At 37.2% G+C, this 15,735-nt stretch overlaps 1 protein-coding gene across 6 annotated transcripts in view; it reads left to right on the forward strand.

The window, feature by feature from the left end:
* IFT74 (intraflagellar transport 74) overlaps positions 1–15,735 on the forward strand; it is a 133,913-nt gene that overhangs the window by 82,286 nt on the left and 35,892 nt on the right. For all 6 annotated transcript variants that reach the window (XR_004177900.1, XR_004177899.1, XM_031654290.1 and 3 more), the window contains exon 13: positions 9,481–9,560. Coding sequence is in view for 4 of the 6 variants with exons in the window: in XM_031654290.1 (XP_031510150.1) it covers positions 9,481–9,560 (80 nt within the window). In the remaining 2 variants the exon portion in view is untranslated. The remainder of the gene's footprint in view (positions 1–9,480; positions 9,561–15,735) is intronic.

A 15,735-nucleotide genomic window follows, 5' to 3' on the forward strand; every position in this document is an offset into this window, starting at 1 on the left:
TCATTTATAAATTGATGGATGTATGGGCTGTTACCATTTTTTTATTGTTATGAATCATGCTCCTATGAACATCCATGTACAAGTTTTTGTGTAGACATATGTTTTCAGTTCTCTTGTATATATACCTAGGAGTGGAATTGCTGACTGATGACTATGTTTAACTTTTTGAAGAACTGCCAGACTGTTTTTCAAAACAACTTTACCATTTTACATTTCATTTATTTCTATTTGAATATATTTATTTAAAGTTTGTAAAACAATCATTTTACCACCAGTCACCAGAAAGCATACCAATTGTTTTAACTTTCTTTCTTTTCTTTTTTCTTCTGAGACAGAGTCCCGGTTTGTTGCCCAGGCTGGAATGCAGTGGTGCAATCTTGGCTCACTGCAGCCTCCACATCCTGGGTTCAAGGGATTCTCATGCCTCAGCCTCCCGAGTAGCTGGGACTACAGGCACGTGGCACCGTACTCGGCTAAGATTGTTTTAATTTTAATCAACTAAGTTGTAAACTAATAAGTAGTCAACAATGACGAAATTGCCTTTTAATGTTTCTCATATTCTATTGTAATGTTTTTGTCACTGATTACAACTTATGAAATTAAATTTTGGAATCACAGTCTCTAATATGAGCTGAATTGCAGCCCATGTTAAGTCTTGCAGTACTGGCTAAGGTACTAAGAAAGTAATGTTTTTTTTTCTGTTAATTTGTAACTTTAAGCAAATTTCTATATTATTATGGCTAAGAGAAGATTTTTTTTAGGAACGTTTAAAGCAGCTTTATTTTATCTTTTTTATTTCAATAGTTTTTGGGGAACAGGTGGTATTTGGTTACATGGATAAGTTCTTTAGCAGTGATTTCTGAGAGTTTGATGCATCCATTACCCAAGCAGTGTCCACTCTACCCACTGTATAGTCTTTTATCCCTCACCCACCTCTCACTCTTCCCACCAAGTCCCCAAAGTTCATTGTATCATTCTTATGCCTTTGTGTCCTCATAGCTTAGCTGCCACTTATTTATTTATTTATTTATTTATTGAGACAGAGTCTCGCTCTGTCGCCCAGGCTGGAGTGCAGTAGTGCGATCTCGGCTCACCGCAAGCTCCACCTCCCGGGTTCACGCCATTCTCCTGCCTCAGCCTCCCAAGTAGCTGGGACTACAGGTGCCCGCCACCATGCCTGGTTATTTTTTTGTATTTTTAGTAGAAACGGGGTTTCACCACGTTAGCCAGGATGGTCTCGATCTCCTGACCTCATGATCCACTCGCCTCTGCCTCCCAAAGTGCTGGGGTTACAGGCGTGAGCCACCGTGCCTGGCCGCTTAGCTCCCACTTATAAATGAGAACATACGATGTTTGGTTTTCCATTCCTGAGTTTCTTCACTTAGAATAACTGTCTCCAACTCCATCTCGGTTGCTGTGAATGCCATTATTTTGATCCTTTTTATGGCTGAGTAGTATATATATGTATAAATATATATCTACACACACATATACATACCACATTTTCTTTATCCACTTGTTGATTATTGGCCTTTTGGTGGTTTCCCTTTTTTCCAGTTGCAAATTGTGCTGCTATCAACATGCATGTGCAAGTGTCTTTTCATATAATGACTTCTATTTCCTCTGCATAGATACCTAGTAGTGGGATTGCTGGATCAAATGGTAGATCTACTTTTAGTTCTTTAAGGAATCGCCATAGTGTTTTCCATAGTGGTTGTACTACTTTATATTTCCACAAGCAGTGTAAACGTGTTCCTTTTTCACCACATCCACTCCAACATCTATTTTTGTTAAAGTTTTAAATTGTGGCCATTCTTGCAGGAGTAAGCTGGTATTGCATTGTGGTTTTGATTTGCATTTCCCTGATAATTAATGATGTTGAGAATTTTTTCATATGATTGTTGACCATTTGTATATCTTCTTTGGAGAGTCGTCTATTCATGTCTTTAGCTCACTTTTCACTTTTTTATGGTTTTTTTTTCTTGCTGATTTGTTTGAGTTTGTTGTAGATTCTGGATATTATTCCTTTGTCAGATGCATAGTTCATGAATGTTTTCTCCCACTCTGTGGGTTGTCTATTAACTCTGCTGATTATTTCTTTTGTTGGTGCAGAAGTTTTTTAGTTTAATAAGTCCCATCTATTTATCTTTGTTTTTGTTGCATTTGCTTTTAGGTTCTTTCAGTGTTTGCCTATGCCGATGTCTAGAAGAGTTTTTCTGATGTTATCTTCTAGAATTTTTACGGTTTCAGGTCTTAGATTTAAGTTTCTGATCCACCTTGAGTTGATTTTTATGTAAGGTGAGAGATGAGGATCCAGTTTCATTCTCCTACTTGTGGCTTGCCAGTTATCCCAGCACCATTTGTTGAAGAGGGTGTCCTTTCCTCACTTTATGTTTTTGTTTGCTTTTTCGAAGATCAACTGACTGTCAGTATTTGGCTTTGTTTCTGGGTTCTCTGTTCTGTGCCATTGGTCCATGTACCTATTTTTATGCCAATACAATACTGTTTTGGTGACCTTATAGTCCTTATAGTGTAGTTTGAAGTTGGGTAATGTGATGTCTCCAGGTTTGTTCTTTTTGCTTAGTCTTGCTTTGGCTGTGCAGGCTCACTTTTGGTTCCATGTGAATTTTAGGATTGTTTCTTTTCTAGTTCTGTGAAGAATGATGATGGTAAAATGGGAATTGCATTGAACTTGTAGATTGCTTTTGGCAGTATGGTCATTTTCACAATATGACCATCAAGACAAGACAAGACAGGACAGGACAGGACAGGACAGGACAAAGACAAAGACAAGACTTAGGAATATGCCTAACCCAAAAGGTGAAAGACCCAAAAGGTGAAAGACCCCTCTGTTCAAGGAAATCCATGAGTATGGAATATGTTTCTATTTGTTTGTGTCATCTGTGATTTCTTTCAGCATTGTTTTGTAGTTTTCCTTGTAGAGGTCTTTCACCTTTTGGGTTAGGCATATTCCTAAGTATTGTGTTGTGTTGTATTTTATTTTATTTTATTTTATTTTATTTTATTTTATTTTATTTTCACAGCTGTTGTGAAAGGAGTTGAGTTCTTGATTTCTTTTTTTTTCTTTTTTTTCTTTTTTTCTTTTTTGATACAGAGTCTTGCTCTGTTGCCCAGGCTGGAGTGTAATGGTGCAATCTTGGCTCACTGCAACCTCTGCCTCCCAGGTTCAAGCGATTCTCCTGCCTCAGCCTGCCAAGTAGCTGTGACTACAGGTGCGTCCCACCACTCCCAGCTACTTTTTTGTATTTTTAGTAAAGACGGGGTTTCACCTTGTTAGCCGGGATGGGCTCGGCCTTCTGACCTTGTGATCCACCCACCTTGGCCTCCCAAAGTGCTGAGATTACAGGCGTGAGCCACCGCGCCCAATTGAGTTCTTTATTTCTTTGTCAGCTTTGTTGCTGTTGGTATATAGCAGTGATACTGATTTGTGTACAGTGATTTTGTGTCCTGAAACTTTACTGAATTTATTTATAAGATCTAGGAGTTTTCTGGATGAGTCTTTAGGGTTTCCTAGTTATATGACCATATCATTAGCAAACAGCGACAGTTTGACTTCCTCTTTACTGATGTAGGTGCCCTTTATTAATTTCTTTTTTCTTATTGCTCTAGCTAGGACTTCTAGTCCTGTGTTGAATAGAAGTGGTGACAGTGGGCATCCTTGTCTTGTTGCAGTTCTCAGGGGGAATGCTTTCAACTTTTCCCTGTTCAGTATAATGTTGGCTGTGGGTTTGTCATAGATAGTTTTTATTACCTTAAGATATGTAATCATAAAAGGATGCTGGATTTTGTCAAATGCTTTTTCTGCATCTATTGAGATGATTGTATGAGTTTTGTTTTTAATTCTGTTTAATTGGTATATCACATTTATTGACTTGTATATGTTTAAGCATCCCTGCATCTCTGCTATAAAACCCATTTGATCATAGTGAATCTTTTTCATATGCTGCTGGATTTGGTTAGCTAATTTTTTTTGAGGATTTTTGCCTCTAAATTCATCAGGGATATTGGTCCATAGTGTTTTTTTTCTGTTTGTTATGTTCATTCCTGGTTTTGGTATTAGTGTGATACTGGCTTCATAGAATGATTTAGGGAAGATTCCCTCTTTCTCTATCTTTTGGAATAGTTTCAGTAAGATCAGCAGCAGAAGCTGCCATATCCCCCTTGGAACATAACTTCCTTGGTCTGAAACCACCCTCTCCATCACCCACATTGGCCACAGCCAGCCCCATCCAAGGAGAGTCTGAGCTGAGACACGCCTAACCCTGCCCTCACCTGGTGGTCTTTCTCTACCCTGCTTGTAGCCAAAGACAAAAGACATAAACTTGTGGTAGGTCTATGGCCCCACCAATCACCTGAGAAACCCAAATATTTGTTCAGGTGACCTTAGGGCAAGCTTGTGTCCCCCCATACTACTGCAGCTGATGCCCTCTTGAAAGTGCCACCTCCTAGCTAGAGGCCAACCAACACAAACCATTACAGCAATTCATAACAGAACAATCCTCCTCCAAGGGAAGGAGAAAACAACAGCTAATTCCACTGTCTATAACATCCACACTAACCAGAGGCCCTGAGTCTGTTCACATGACAGTTTTACTGCCAGCATAACCAGCATTCAGGAAAACGAGTGCACTAAACAAAACTACAAGCAAGAACTCTCACAGAATCCACTTCACTCTTCAGCTACCTCCACCAGAGCAGATGCTGGTATCCATGGTTGAGACCCTAAAGACAGATCACTTCACAGGACTCTTTGCAGACCCTTCCCAGTACAAGCCCAGAGCCCGGTAGCTCTGGTGGGTGGCTAGACCCAGAACAGCAATAATAATCACCGCATCTGGCTCTCAGGAAGCCCCATCTTTAGGGGAAGGGAGAGAGAGAGCACCACATCAAGGGATCACTTCATGGGACAAACGAATCTGAACAGCAACCCTTGAGTCCCAGATCTTTCTTCTGTCATAGTCTACCCAAATGAGAAGGAACCAGTAAAACAATTCTGGTAATACGACAAAACAAGGTTCTGTAACATCTCCAGAAGATCACACTAGCACCAGCAATGGATCAAAACCAAGAAGAAATCTGTGAATTGACAGATAAATAATTCAGAAGATCAGTTATTAAGTTACTCAAGGAGCCAGCAGAGAAAGGTGAAAACCAACTTAAAGAAATTCAAAATATAGGATATGCATGAAAAAAATATCCAGAGAAATATGTAGCATAAATTAAAAAAAAATCACAACTGCTGGACATGAGAGACACACTTTGAGAAATGCAAAATACAATGGAAAGTTTCAACACTAGAATCAAACAAGTAGAAGAAAGAACTTCAGAGCTCTAAGACAAGGCTTTTAAAATAACGCAATCCATCAAAGACAAAAAAAGTATTAAAAAAAAAAAAAGCACAAAGCCTCCAAAAAGTTTGAGATTCTGTTAAATGGTCAAACCTAAGAATAATTGGTGTTCCTGAGGAAGAAGACAAATCTGTAAGTCTGGAAAATGTATTTGAGGGAATAATCAAGGAAAACTTCCCTGGCTTTGCTAGAGACGTAGATATCCAAATACAAGAATGTCGCAGCTGAGCGTGGTGGCTCACACCTGTAATCCCAGCGCTTTGGGAGGCCAAGGCGAGCAGAACATGAGGTCAGGAGTTCAAGATCAGGCTGGCCAATAAGGTAAAACCCTGTCTCTACTAAAAATACAAAAATTTGCTGGGCATGGTGGCGTGCACCTGTAGTCCCAGCTACTTGGGAGGCTAAGGCAGAAAAATCACTTGAACCTGGGAGGCAGAGGTTGCAATGAGCTAAGATTGCGCCACTGCATTCCATCCTGGGCAACAGAGTGAGACTCCATCTACAAAAAAAAAAAAAAAAGGAAAGAAAGAATTTCAAAGAATACACCTGGGAAATGCATCACAAAAAGGTAATCACCTAGGCATAGTCATAAGGTTGTCTGAAGTCAAGACAAAGGAAAGAATCTTAAGATCTAGGAGGCAAAAGCATCAGGTAACCTATAAAGGAAAACCTATCAGATCAATAGCATATTAGCAGAAACCCTACAAGCTAGAAGGAATTGGGGTCTACCTTTAGACTCCTTAAACAAAATAATTATCAGCCAATAATTTTGTATCCACTGAAACTAAGCTTCATAAATGAAGCAAAGATAAAGTCATTTTCAGACAAATGCTGAGAGAATTCACCACTACCAAGGCAGCACTACAAGAACAGTTAAAGGAAATTCTAAATCTTGAAACAAAACCTCAAAATACACCAAAGTAGAAACTCCTTAAATCATAAATCTCACAGGGCCTATAAAACAACACAATGGAAATGAAAAATCAAGGTATTCAGGCAATAACTATCACAGTGAACAGAACAGTACCACATATCTCAATACTAACGTTGAATGTAAATAGCCCAAATGCTCCACTTAAAAGATACAGAATAGTGGAATGGATAAGAATTCACCAACCAAGTATCTCCCATCTTCAGGAGACTCACCTAATACATAAAGTCTCATGTAAACTTAAGGTAAAAGGGTGGAAAAAGATATTCCATGCAAAAGCAAGTAGGAGTAGCTATTCTTATGTTAGACAAAACAGACTTTAACAACAATTGAAAAAGACAAAGAGGGACGGTATGTAATGATAAAAGGACTAATCGAACAGGAAAATTCACAATACTAAATCTATATGCACCTAACACTAGAGCTCCTAAATGTAAAAAATAATTACCACTAGACCTAACAAATGAGATAGATGGCAATACAATAATAGTGGGGGACTTCAATACTCCATTGGCAGCACTAGACAGGTCATCAAGACAGAAAGTCAGCAAAGAAACAATGGATTTAAACTATATCCTAAAACAAATAAATGGACTCAGCAGATATTTATAGACCCTTCTACCCAACAACTGCAGAATATACATTCTGTTCATCAGCACATGGGACATTCTCCAAGACAGACCATACGATAGGCCACACAAAATAAGTCTCAAAATGTAAGAAAATCAAAATTATATCAAGTATTCTCAGACCACAATGGAATAAAATTGGAAATCAACTCCAGAAGGAACCGTAAAAACCATGCAGATACATGGAAATTAAATAATTTGCTCCTGAATGATTTTTTAGGTCAACAATGAAATCAAGACGGAAATTTAAAAATTCTTTGAACTGAACAATAGTAGTGATACAACCTAGCAAAACCTCTGGGATACAGCAAAAGCAGTGCTAGGAGGAACATTCAGAGCATTAAGTGCCTACATCAAAAAGTCTGAAAGAACACAAATAGACAATCTAACGTCATACCTCAAGGAACTAGAGAAACAAGCACAAACCAAACCCAAACCCACCAAAAGAAAAGAAATAACAAACATCAGAGCAGAACTAAATTGAATTGAAACAAAAAATATGAAAGATAAATGAAGTAAAAAGCTGTTTCTTTGAAAAGATAAGCAAAATTAATAGACCAATAGCAAGATTAATCAAGAAAAGAAGAGAAAAGATCCAAATAAGCTCAATTAGAAACAAAATGGGAGATACTACAACCAATACCACAGAAATACAAAAGACCGTTCAAACTTATAATGAGCATCTTTACATGCACAAACTAGAAAACTTAGAGGAGATGGGTAGATTCCTGGAGAAATATACAATCCTCCTGGATTAAAGTAGGAAGAAATAGAAACTCTGAACAGACCATTAACAAGCAGTGAGATTGAAATGGTTAAAAAAAAAAAAAAAAAAAAAAAAAAAAAAATTACCAACATAAAGTCCAGGACCAGATGGAGCCATAGCTGAATTCTATCAGACTTTCAAAGAATTGGTACTATTTTACATTTCTATGTAATGTAATATGAGCAGCATATGAGCAGTATGTGAGGGTTCCAGTTTTTTTCACATGCTCACTTGTTATTACCTCTTTTTCTATTATAGCCATCCCTAATGGATGTGAAGCGGTGTCTTACTGTGGTTTTGATTTGTATTTGTTTGATGGCTAATGATGTTGAGGTTCCTTTCATATGCTTATTGGCCATATTCTTTGGGGAAATGTTTAGTTCCTTTGCTCATTTTTTAAACTAGATTGTTTCATTACTGAGTTGTAACATTTCTTTATATATGCTAGATAGAGGTCTCATCAGATACATGATTTGTAAAAATTTTCCCTTGTTCTATGAATTATCTTTTCATTTTCTTGGTGTCCTTGGAAGCATAAAAGTTTCCAATTTTGATTATGTCCAGTTTTTCTATTTTTCTTTTGTTGCTCTTGCTTTTAGTGTCATATCTAAGAAACCAATGCCAAATCCAAGGCCATGAAGACTATGTCTATGTTTTCTTCTAAGAGTTTGGTAATTTAGTTCTAATGTTTAGATCTTTGATCAATTTCAAGTTAATTCTGTGTATGATGTGAGGTAGGAGTCCAATTTTATTCCTTAGCTTCTACATATGTACTTTTCCCAGCACCATTTATTGAAAATACTCTTCTTTCATCATTTAATTACCTTAGCACCCTTGCCAAAAATCAGTTGACTATAGATATATGTTCTTATTTCTGGACTCACAATTTTAGTTCATTGATATATATGTCTATCCCTATGCCTATACCACATTGTTTTTGTTATGGTAGCTTTATAGTAAGTATAACTGCTTTATGTTAAAACAACCCATATAATCTTCTGCCAGTGATAGGTTTTCCCTTATTTTCTCATTTTTGAGACTAATTTTCCAATTTAATTTGGCTTGTAGAAACCTACAAAAAGAGTATTGTTAAATATTTTTCATTTTCTTAATACTGCAAATCAAACTCAAAGGAGAGTTGGGAAGGGGTGTGCTGTTTAAGTCAGGCAACCTGGTGTTCTCAGAATATACTTAGGCTCCAAATATGAATCATTAAAAAAGATCTAGGCTGGGTGTGGTGTCTCACACCTGTAATCCCAGCACTTTGGGAGCCTGAGGCAGATGGATCACGAGGTCAAGAGATCGAGACCATCATGGCCAGCATGGTGAAACCCTGTCTCTACCCCATCTCTACTAAAAATACAAAAATTAGCTGGGCATGGAGGCGCGTGCCTGTAGGCCCAGCTATTTGGGAGGCTGAGGCAGGAGAATCGCTTGATCCCAGGAGGCGAGGTTGCAGTGAGCCGAGATCACACCACTGCACTCCAGCCTGGTGGCAGAGTGAGACCCCGTCTCAAAGAAAAAAAAAAAAAGATCTAGACAAGATTCTTCCTCTCTAAATTTATAGTATTGTCCTCATAATAGGATATGCTATTTTTCTATATTTATGCAACTTGGGAAAGATATCCTAATGTCACAATCAATTATAGTATTGTCCTTAGAATAAGACATATTATTTTTACATATTGTTTATGCAACTTGGAAAAGACATCTAACCTCCCCATCAAGTGTTTTTATTGAATGTCTACATTTCCTTCATAAATTCATTAAAAATATTTTCAACAGGTTAACAGATATAAAAGAAAAGATAAATCAGTTTAATGAAGAAATTAGACAACTTGATATGGATTTAGAGGAACACCAAGGTAATGCTTCTGGTATTTTTATAATGTAGATTAACAGATGTTTAGCAGTATTGATATAGTATTATCAATGTCTCAGAGACTGTTTAACTACCTGGGATGTATTATTTAATTCTCTATGATATTGCTAACTTTAACTACTAAAATGCATACTATATGAGTAATATTAAAGCAGTGATTTAAACTGACCACTTACGAGTTAAAATGATTGCATAAAATTTATTTATCTTTGCCAAGCAGTTTTGTTTTTACAAAAACAGAAGTGAAATGTTTAAAGTTGTTATACTTCCTCCTAACGTATACTTCCTTCCTAGTAATAGTCAACAGTTTACTGTAAACAAAATAGTCGGCTGGGTGCAGTGGCTCACGCCTGTAATCCCAGCTCCTTGAGAGGCTGAGGCGGGCGGATCATCTGAGGCCAGGGGTTCGAGACCAGCCTGACCAACATGGAGAAACCCCGTCTCTACTAAAAATACAAAATTTAGCTGGGTGTGGTGGTGCAGGCCTGTAATCCCAGCTACTCAGGAAGGCTGAGGCAGGAGAATTGCTTGAACCTGGGAGGCGGAGGTTGCGGTGAGTCGAGATCGCACCACTGCACTCCAGCCTGACAACAAGAGTGAAACTCGGTCTCAATAAATAATTAATTAATTAATAATAATACAGTCAACTATTAATGGCAGTAACTGGTAGCATTAGAGGGGATGAAAATCAAATCACAAATACCACACAAATAATCCAGACAGAATTAATTAATTAATAATAATATAGTCAACTATTAATGGCGGTAACTGGTAGCATTAGAGGGGATGAAAATCAAATCACAAATACCATACAAATAATCCAGACAGAATTAATTCCCCACCCAGGCCTAGTAATGAAGTAGCAAGGAAGTAGCAAGTAGTAAAGAAGTAGCAACTTTATGCTCCCCAACTTTCCCCAGGAGTGGAATTTGAAGAACCAATGCAGAGACCAGAACACCTGAGGGAGCTTGGGGTTTGACTATGTAGAAATATTGTGGTGGGAGTTTGGGTGTGGGGGCTACATTTTTATATATGGTTAAAGGAGGAGGTTGAGCATCAATTTCTTAACAAGCTTCTCCCTAATAAGAAAGATAAAAGTAGATTCCCCATAGCATTTTAATCATAGTTTAAATGAAAACCAGTTAATATGCTCTTGGATTATCAAGAATTGACTGTATATTCTTATGAGTTCGGTATGGTATAAACAGTGTACACATGTACATGTATTCTTGTTATGGCTAAGGAAACATTCATAGCAGTGCAGTGGCTCAATCACAGCTCACTGCAACCTCAGACTTTTGGGTTCTAGTGATCCTCCTGTCTCAGCCTCCTGAGTAGCTGGGAATACATAACGTCTGCCACTACATCCAGCTAAGTTTTAAATTTTTAGTAGAGATGAGGTCTTGCTATGTTGCCCAGGCTGGTCTCAAACTCCTGAGCTCAAGTGATCCTCACACCTCAGCCTCCCAAGGTGCTGGGATTACAGGCGTGAGCCAGCACATCTGGCTGTCCATTCCTAAATTAATTTTTGACTTCAATTTTTATGTTTTTTATACTTTTTCTTGATTTATGAATAGCATTAGCCACTACTGATTAATTACTTACCTGGCTAAGCACTTTTTAGTCTTGCAAGAATTTTTTAAAGCCTCGTTAACCTATTTTTTACATAATGAGGCTCAGAGAAGTTATATAATTTAGTCAAATTCCTCCAGCTAGTAAAGAGTTAATTCTATTTTTAAACCAAGGTCTCTCTGACCCCAAGCCTTTAGTTCTATTGCCTAAGCTTCAACTTGACTTTCTGATATGAAGTGCCATATTGCAAATTTAAAATATTCTTATAAAATACTTACACAGTTGACTTTACACATGGCTACTACTAGCTTTAAATAAGGTATCTAAAGGCAGACAGACTTGAAAATAAGTCCCAGTATTAGGTAAATAAACTTGCCCAAGCTTCAGTTTTCTCATCTGCAAAATTAATATAATGATCCTATGTTACTGAGATTTATGATTGCTAAATGGCATACCAGGTGAGGTAGGCTAACAATACATTGTTAAGACTAGAGTCATGTCATTTTCTTTTTTAAAACATTTATTTATTTTCACTGACAAATAAAAATCATATATATTTATTGTGTATAGTATGTCTTGAAATATGTACGCATTGTGGAATGCCTAAATTGGGCTAATTACCATATGCATTACTTCACATACTTATTTTTGGTAGTGAGAACATTCAAAATTCACTCTCTTAACAATCTTGAAGAATATACTGTTATTGTTAACCATAATCACCATGTTGTACCATAGATCTCTTACCTAAGAGATATATTCCTCCTACCCAAACACAATTTTGCATTTTTTAATCATGTTATTTTCTTTATTAAATCATTTCATTGCTTTTGATTTATGTAGATCTAGTTTCTAGGTTTTCTATATTAATATATTCAAAACCATTCTGAGAAATCTGATAATGTTCTTGATTTTAGATGCTTATAGGACACATTCTAAAGAATTTTCCTTTTCCTAAGTCTAAATTTCTAACATTTAATTTCTTTCCACTAAAATAATGCATTTTGGGGGTAACAATTTATTATTAATTGCTAGTTTTAAGACAAATAGAAGGCTTTTAATTTTTACTTCTATTTTCCATTTTATTTTCTAACCTTTGTTCTTTTTTATTAATGTGGAAAAATAATCTATAATGCAGTGTAACAGTGGCATTTATAATGTATATGAATCTATGTAATATGTAATTATATGCATTTATATTATGTACATATATGTTTATGCATTTGTTTTTTGTTCTGCTACACTGTGGTCATCCTAGATTATTGATACATTAGTACAGGAGGTTTTTGTTATAAGATTACTTGTTATAAGATTACTTGTCAGTTCAAGATCTTGTTATTTCTTGCCTGAACAAGTTAGCAATAGCCTCCCTAACTGGTCTCCTCACTTCCAGTCTTGCCTCCTCTCAGATTCTTCCCCGACAAATGCTGTCAGAGTGATGTATATAAAATGTTATTCTGTGTCATTGTGCTGCTTAACACTGGTTCCCCATGATATACAGCATAAAATGTAAGAATTCTTGCATGTCATTCTAGTCCGTCTGTGATATGGCCTGTGCATTGTCAACCTCCTCTCCCACCCCTCATCTCTATCCTTAAATTCTAATAATAATCTGCTTGTAGTACCCTATGTCTCACACCTTTGCCATATATCAAACTGTTTCATGCCCCAATGTTTTGCTCTTACTATTTGTTCCTTTTTTTTTTTTTTTTTTTTTTGAGACGGGGTCTCACTCTGTCACCCAGGCTAGAGTGCAGTAGTGCGATCTTGGCTCACTGCAACTTCCTCCTGGGTTCAAGCAATTCTCCTACCCCAGCCTCCTCAGTATCTAGGATTATAGGCACATGCCACCATACCTGGCTAATTTTTGTATTTTCAGTAGAGACGGGGTTTCACCATGTTGGCCAGGCTGGCTGGTCTTGAATTCCTGACCTTGTGATCCGCCCACCTCGGCCTCGGCCTCCCAAAGTGTCTCTCTCTTTTTTTTTTAACAGAGCCTCGCTCTTGCCCAGACTGGAGTGCAGTGATGCAGTCGTGGCTCTTTGCAGCCTTGACCTCCCGGAATCAAATTATTCTCCCACCTCAGCCTCCTGAATGTGGGACTACAGACAAGCTCCACCCTGCCTGACTTTTATTATTATTATTACTGTTTTTAGAGACAGGGTCTCATGTTGCCAAGGCAGGTCTCAAACTCTTAGGCTCACGTGAACCTCCTGCCTTAGCCTCCCAAGTGCTGAGATTATAGTTGTGAGCCACCATGTCCAGCCCCTTGTCTTGAGGGTTCTTTCCCCTGTTTTTTACCTGACCAAATTCTCATCCTTTAAGATATAGCTCAGGTATCCATTTATCCAGCATAACTTTGTTTTCCTTCCCTGATTTGTTTCTAGGCTATGCTAAGTGAGCGAACTTTCTCCATGTTTTCAGAGCACACTATGTATAAACATATCACTGGATTGACCACATAATATTACAGTTACCTATTTATGTGTTTGTCTTCCCTCTTTGGCTAAGTCCTCAAGGACAGGGACTGTGTCTTACGTACTTTGGTAACCTCTTTCATCAACACAATGTGTGGGAAAATACATACTCATCAGATGTTTGTGAAATGAACTAAATCACATTTTAGCAGAAAAAGAATTTCAGAATGAACTAAAGGTAAAAATTGAGCTCTACCTACTTCTTTGGCTCTCTAGTTTTATGATGTAGGTATGCATTGTTCCCCAGAGACAGCTTGACTGCAAAGGCTTTATTACTTTCCAGAGGATTCCTACCTTGGATTATGTTTTCCAGTAAAGTGGTGGATACTTATTTATATGGACATTCTTACCCAGACTCACAATTATAGATGCTGTGTTCGTTAGGATAGCAATAATAATCAAATTACGTTGTCTGTCTAGTTCATCCTTAGTTCTGCCCCCTGGCTTTATTCCCTCTTTGGCTCATTTTATTCATTTCTTAGATGCCATCTGGCTTCTTCTGTGAACAGCATCTGTGTATAATCCAACCAGACCACCTTTTGCCTTGTAGGGTTTCTGGTTAGGAAAGCACATAAACCATAAATGATGTTATCTGGCTTAAGTAACGCAATCTTTCAGTTTTCAAATAAACTTTAAAATATTTATATAATTTATTCTAAATTCAAAGATCCTTAGAAACTGAGTTAGGTACAGTTGTGTTCTCTGCTAGCTGTTAATGCTGACCTTGTCATCTTACAACTTTCTCAAGTATATCATATTTATTCATTTTGGTAAGTCCTTAATGTTATAATTTTCCAAAAGCTACATTGAATAATTATGTCTCAAAATTAACTAAATAAAATCAGTTAACAGTTATTGGGCTACTTTATGAAAATCTTTATTGTCCCTATGATGCTGAGTTTTAAAAAATTTTCCCTAAATTAGTAATTTTAAAGGTTCTGATTAATTTGTTTTAAATGATGATTTTTATGTATGAATCTGGTTTGTTTTTAATGTGAAAAATTCAAGCAGTATAAAATGTATGAACATAAAGTAAAAAGTCATCTCCTTTCTCCTCACACTCATACAAGTCTTCAGAGGTCATTATGGTTTACAGTGTGATGTTTAGCCTTTTAGACTTTTTTTCTGTGGCAGTGTGGAATAAAGCAAAGAAAATACTTAGACGTTTGACCAATAACACACTTGAGCCCACTCTTAGACTTTTGACCAATTCTAGAAGGACTTCTTTGCTGTCAAATTGTTCCTTGGTCTTATAAGTGATTTTTAAAAATAAAATAATCTCATAATAGAAATTTTTAAATAATTAGATATTATTATCTTTTTAAAACTACTAGGAGACTTGATTCTGTGATATTAAATATTTGCTAGGCAGCACCCATATAGTGTTTCTTTATTGATGGATCAGGTAATTCTGTTATAATGGTTCCACATTTATTTGGGTTTAAATGTGTACACTGTTTGGCTGGGCGCAGTGGCTCATGCCTCTAATCCCAGCACTTTGGGAGACCGAGACGGGTGGATCACCTGAGGTCAGGAGTTCAAGACCAGCCTGACCAACATGGTGAAACCCTATCTCTACTGAAAATACAAAAATATTACCTGGGCCTAGTGGCACATGCCTGTAATCTTAGCTACTTGGGAGGCTGAGGCAGGAGAATTGCTTGAACGCGAGAGGTGGAGATTGCATTGAGCCAAGGTCACGCCACTGTACTCCAGCCTGGGTGATAGAGCAAGACTCCGTCTCGAAGAAAAAAAAAGGGGGTACACTGTTCTATATTTTAGCAGGGAAGGAATTTGTGTGTGTGTGTGCTAACTAGAAGCAATGAGAAAAAGCTCTAATGAAAGTCATATGGTCAGAATTTGACTACAAGCTCTACATCATTAGTAAGGTGGAGTGTTATTGGCAGGTGTCATGCTACTTTCCAAAAAACCTGAACCCATCCTGATTTCTCCTTTCTCAGTTGAAGTGCCAACAATTTCATGTTTGCTTAAGTTTTGCTTTCTAAAATATGGGTTCTGTACAAGCAAGGGAAAGTAATAGAAAAAGTATTATTCTTCTGAGTAAAGCAGAACATACCAAGTGGACAATAGCAGCTTATATTTTCACTC

The sequence above is a fragment of the Papio anubis genome, chromosome 13, assembly GCF_008728515.1.
Source record: "Papio anubis isolate 15944 chromosome 13, Panubis1.0, whole genome shotgun sequence".
Lineage (NCBI taxonomy): Eukaryota > Metazoa > Chordata > Mammalia > Primates > Cercopithecidae > Papio > Papio anubis.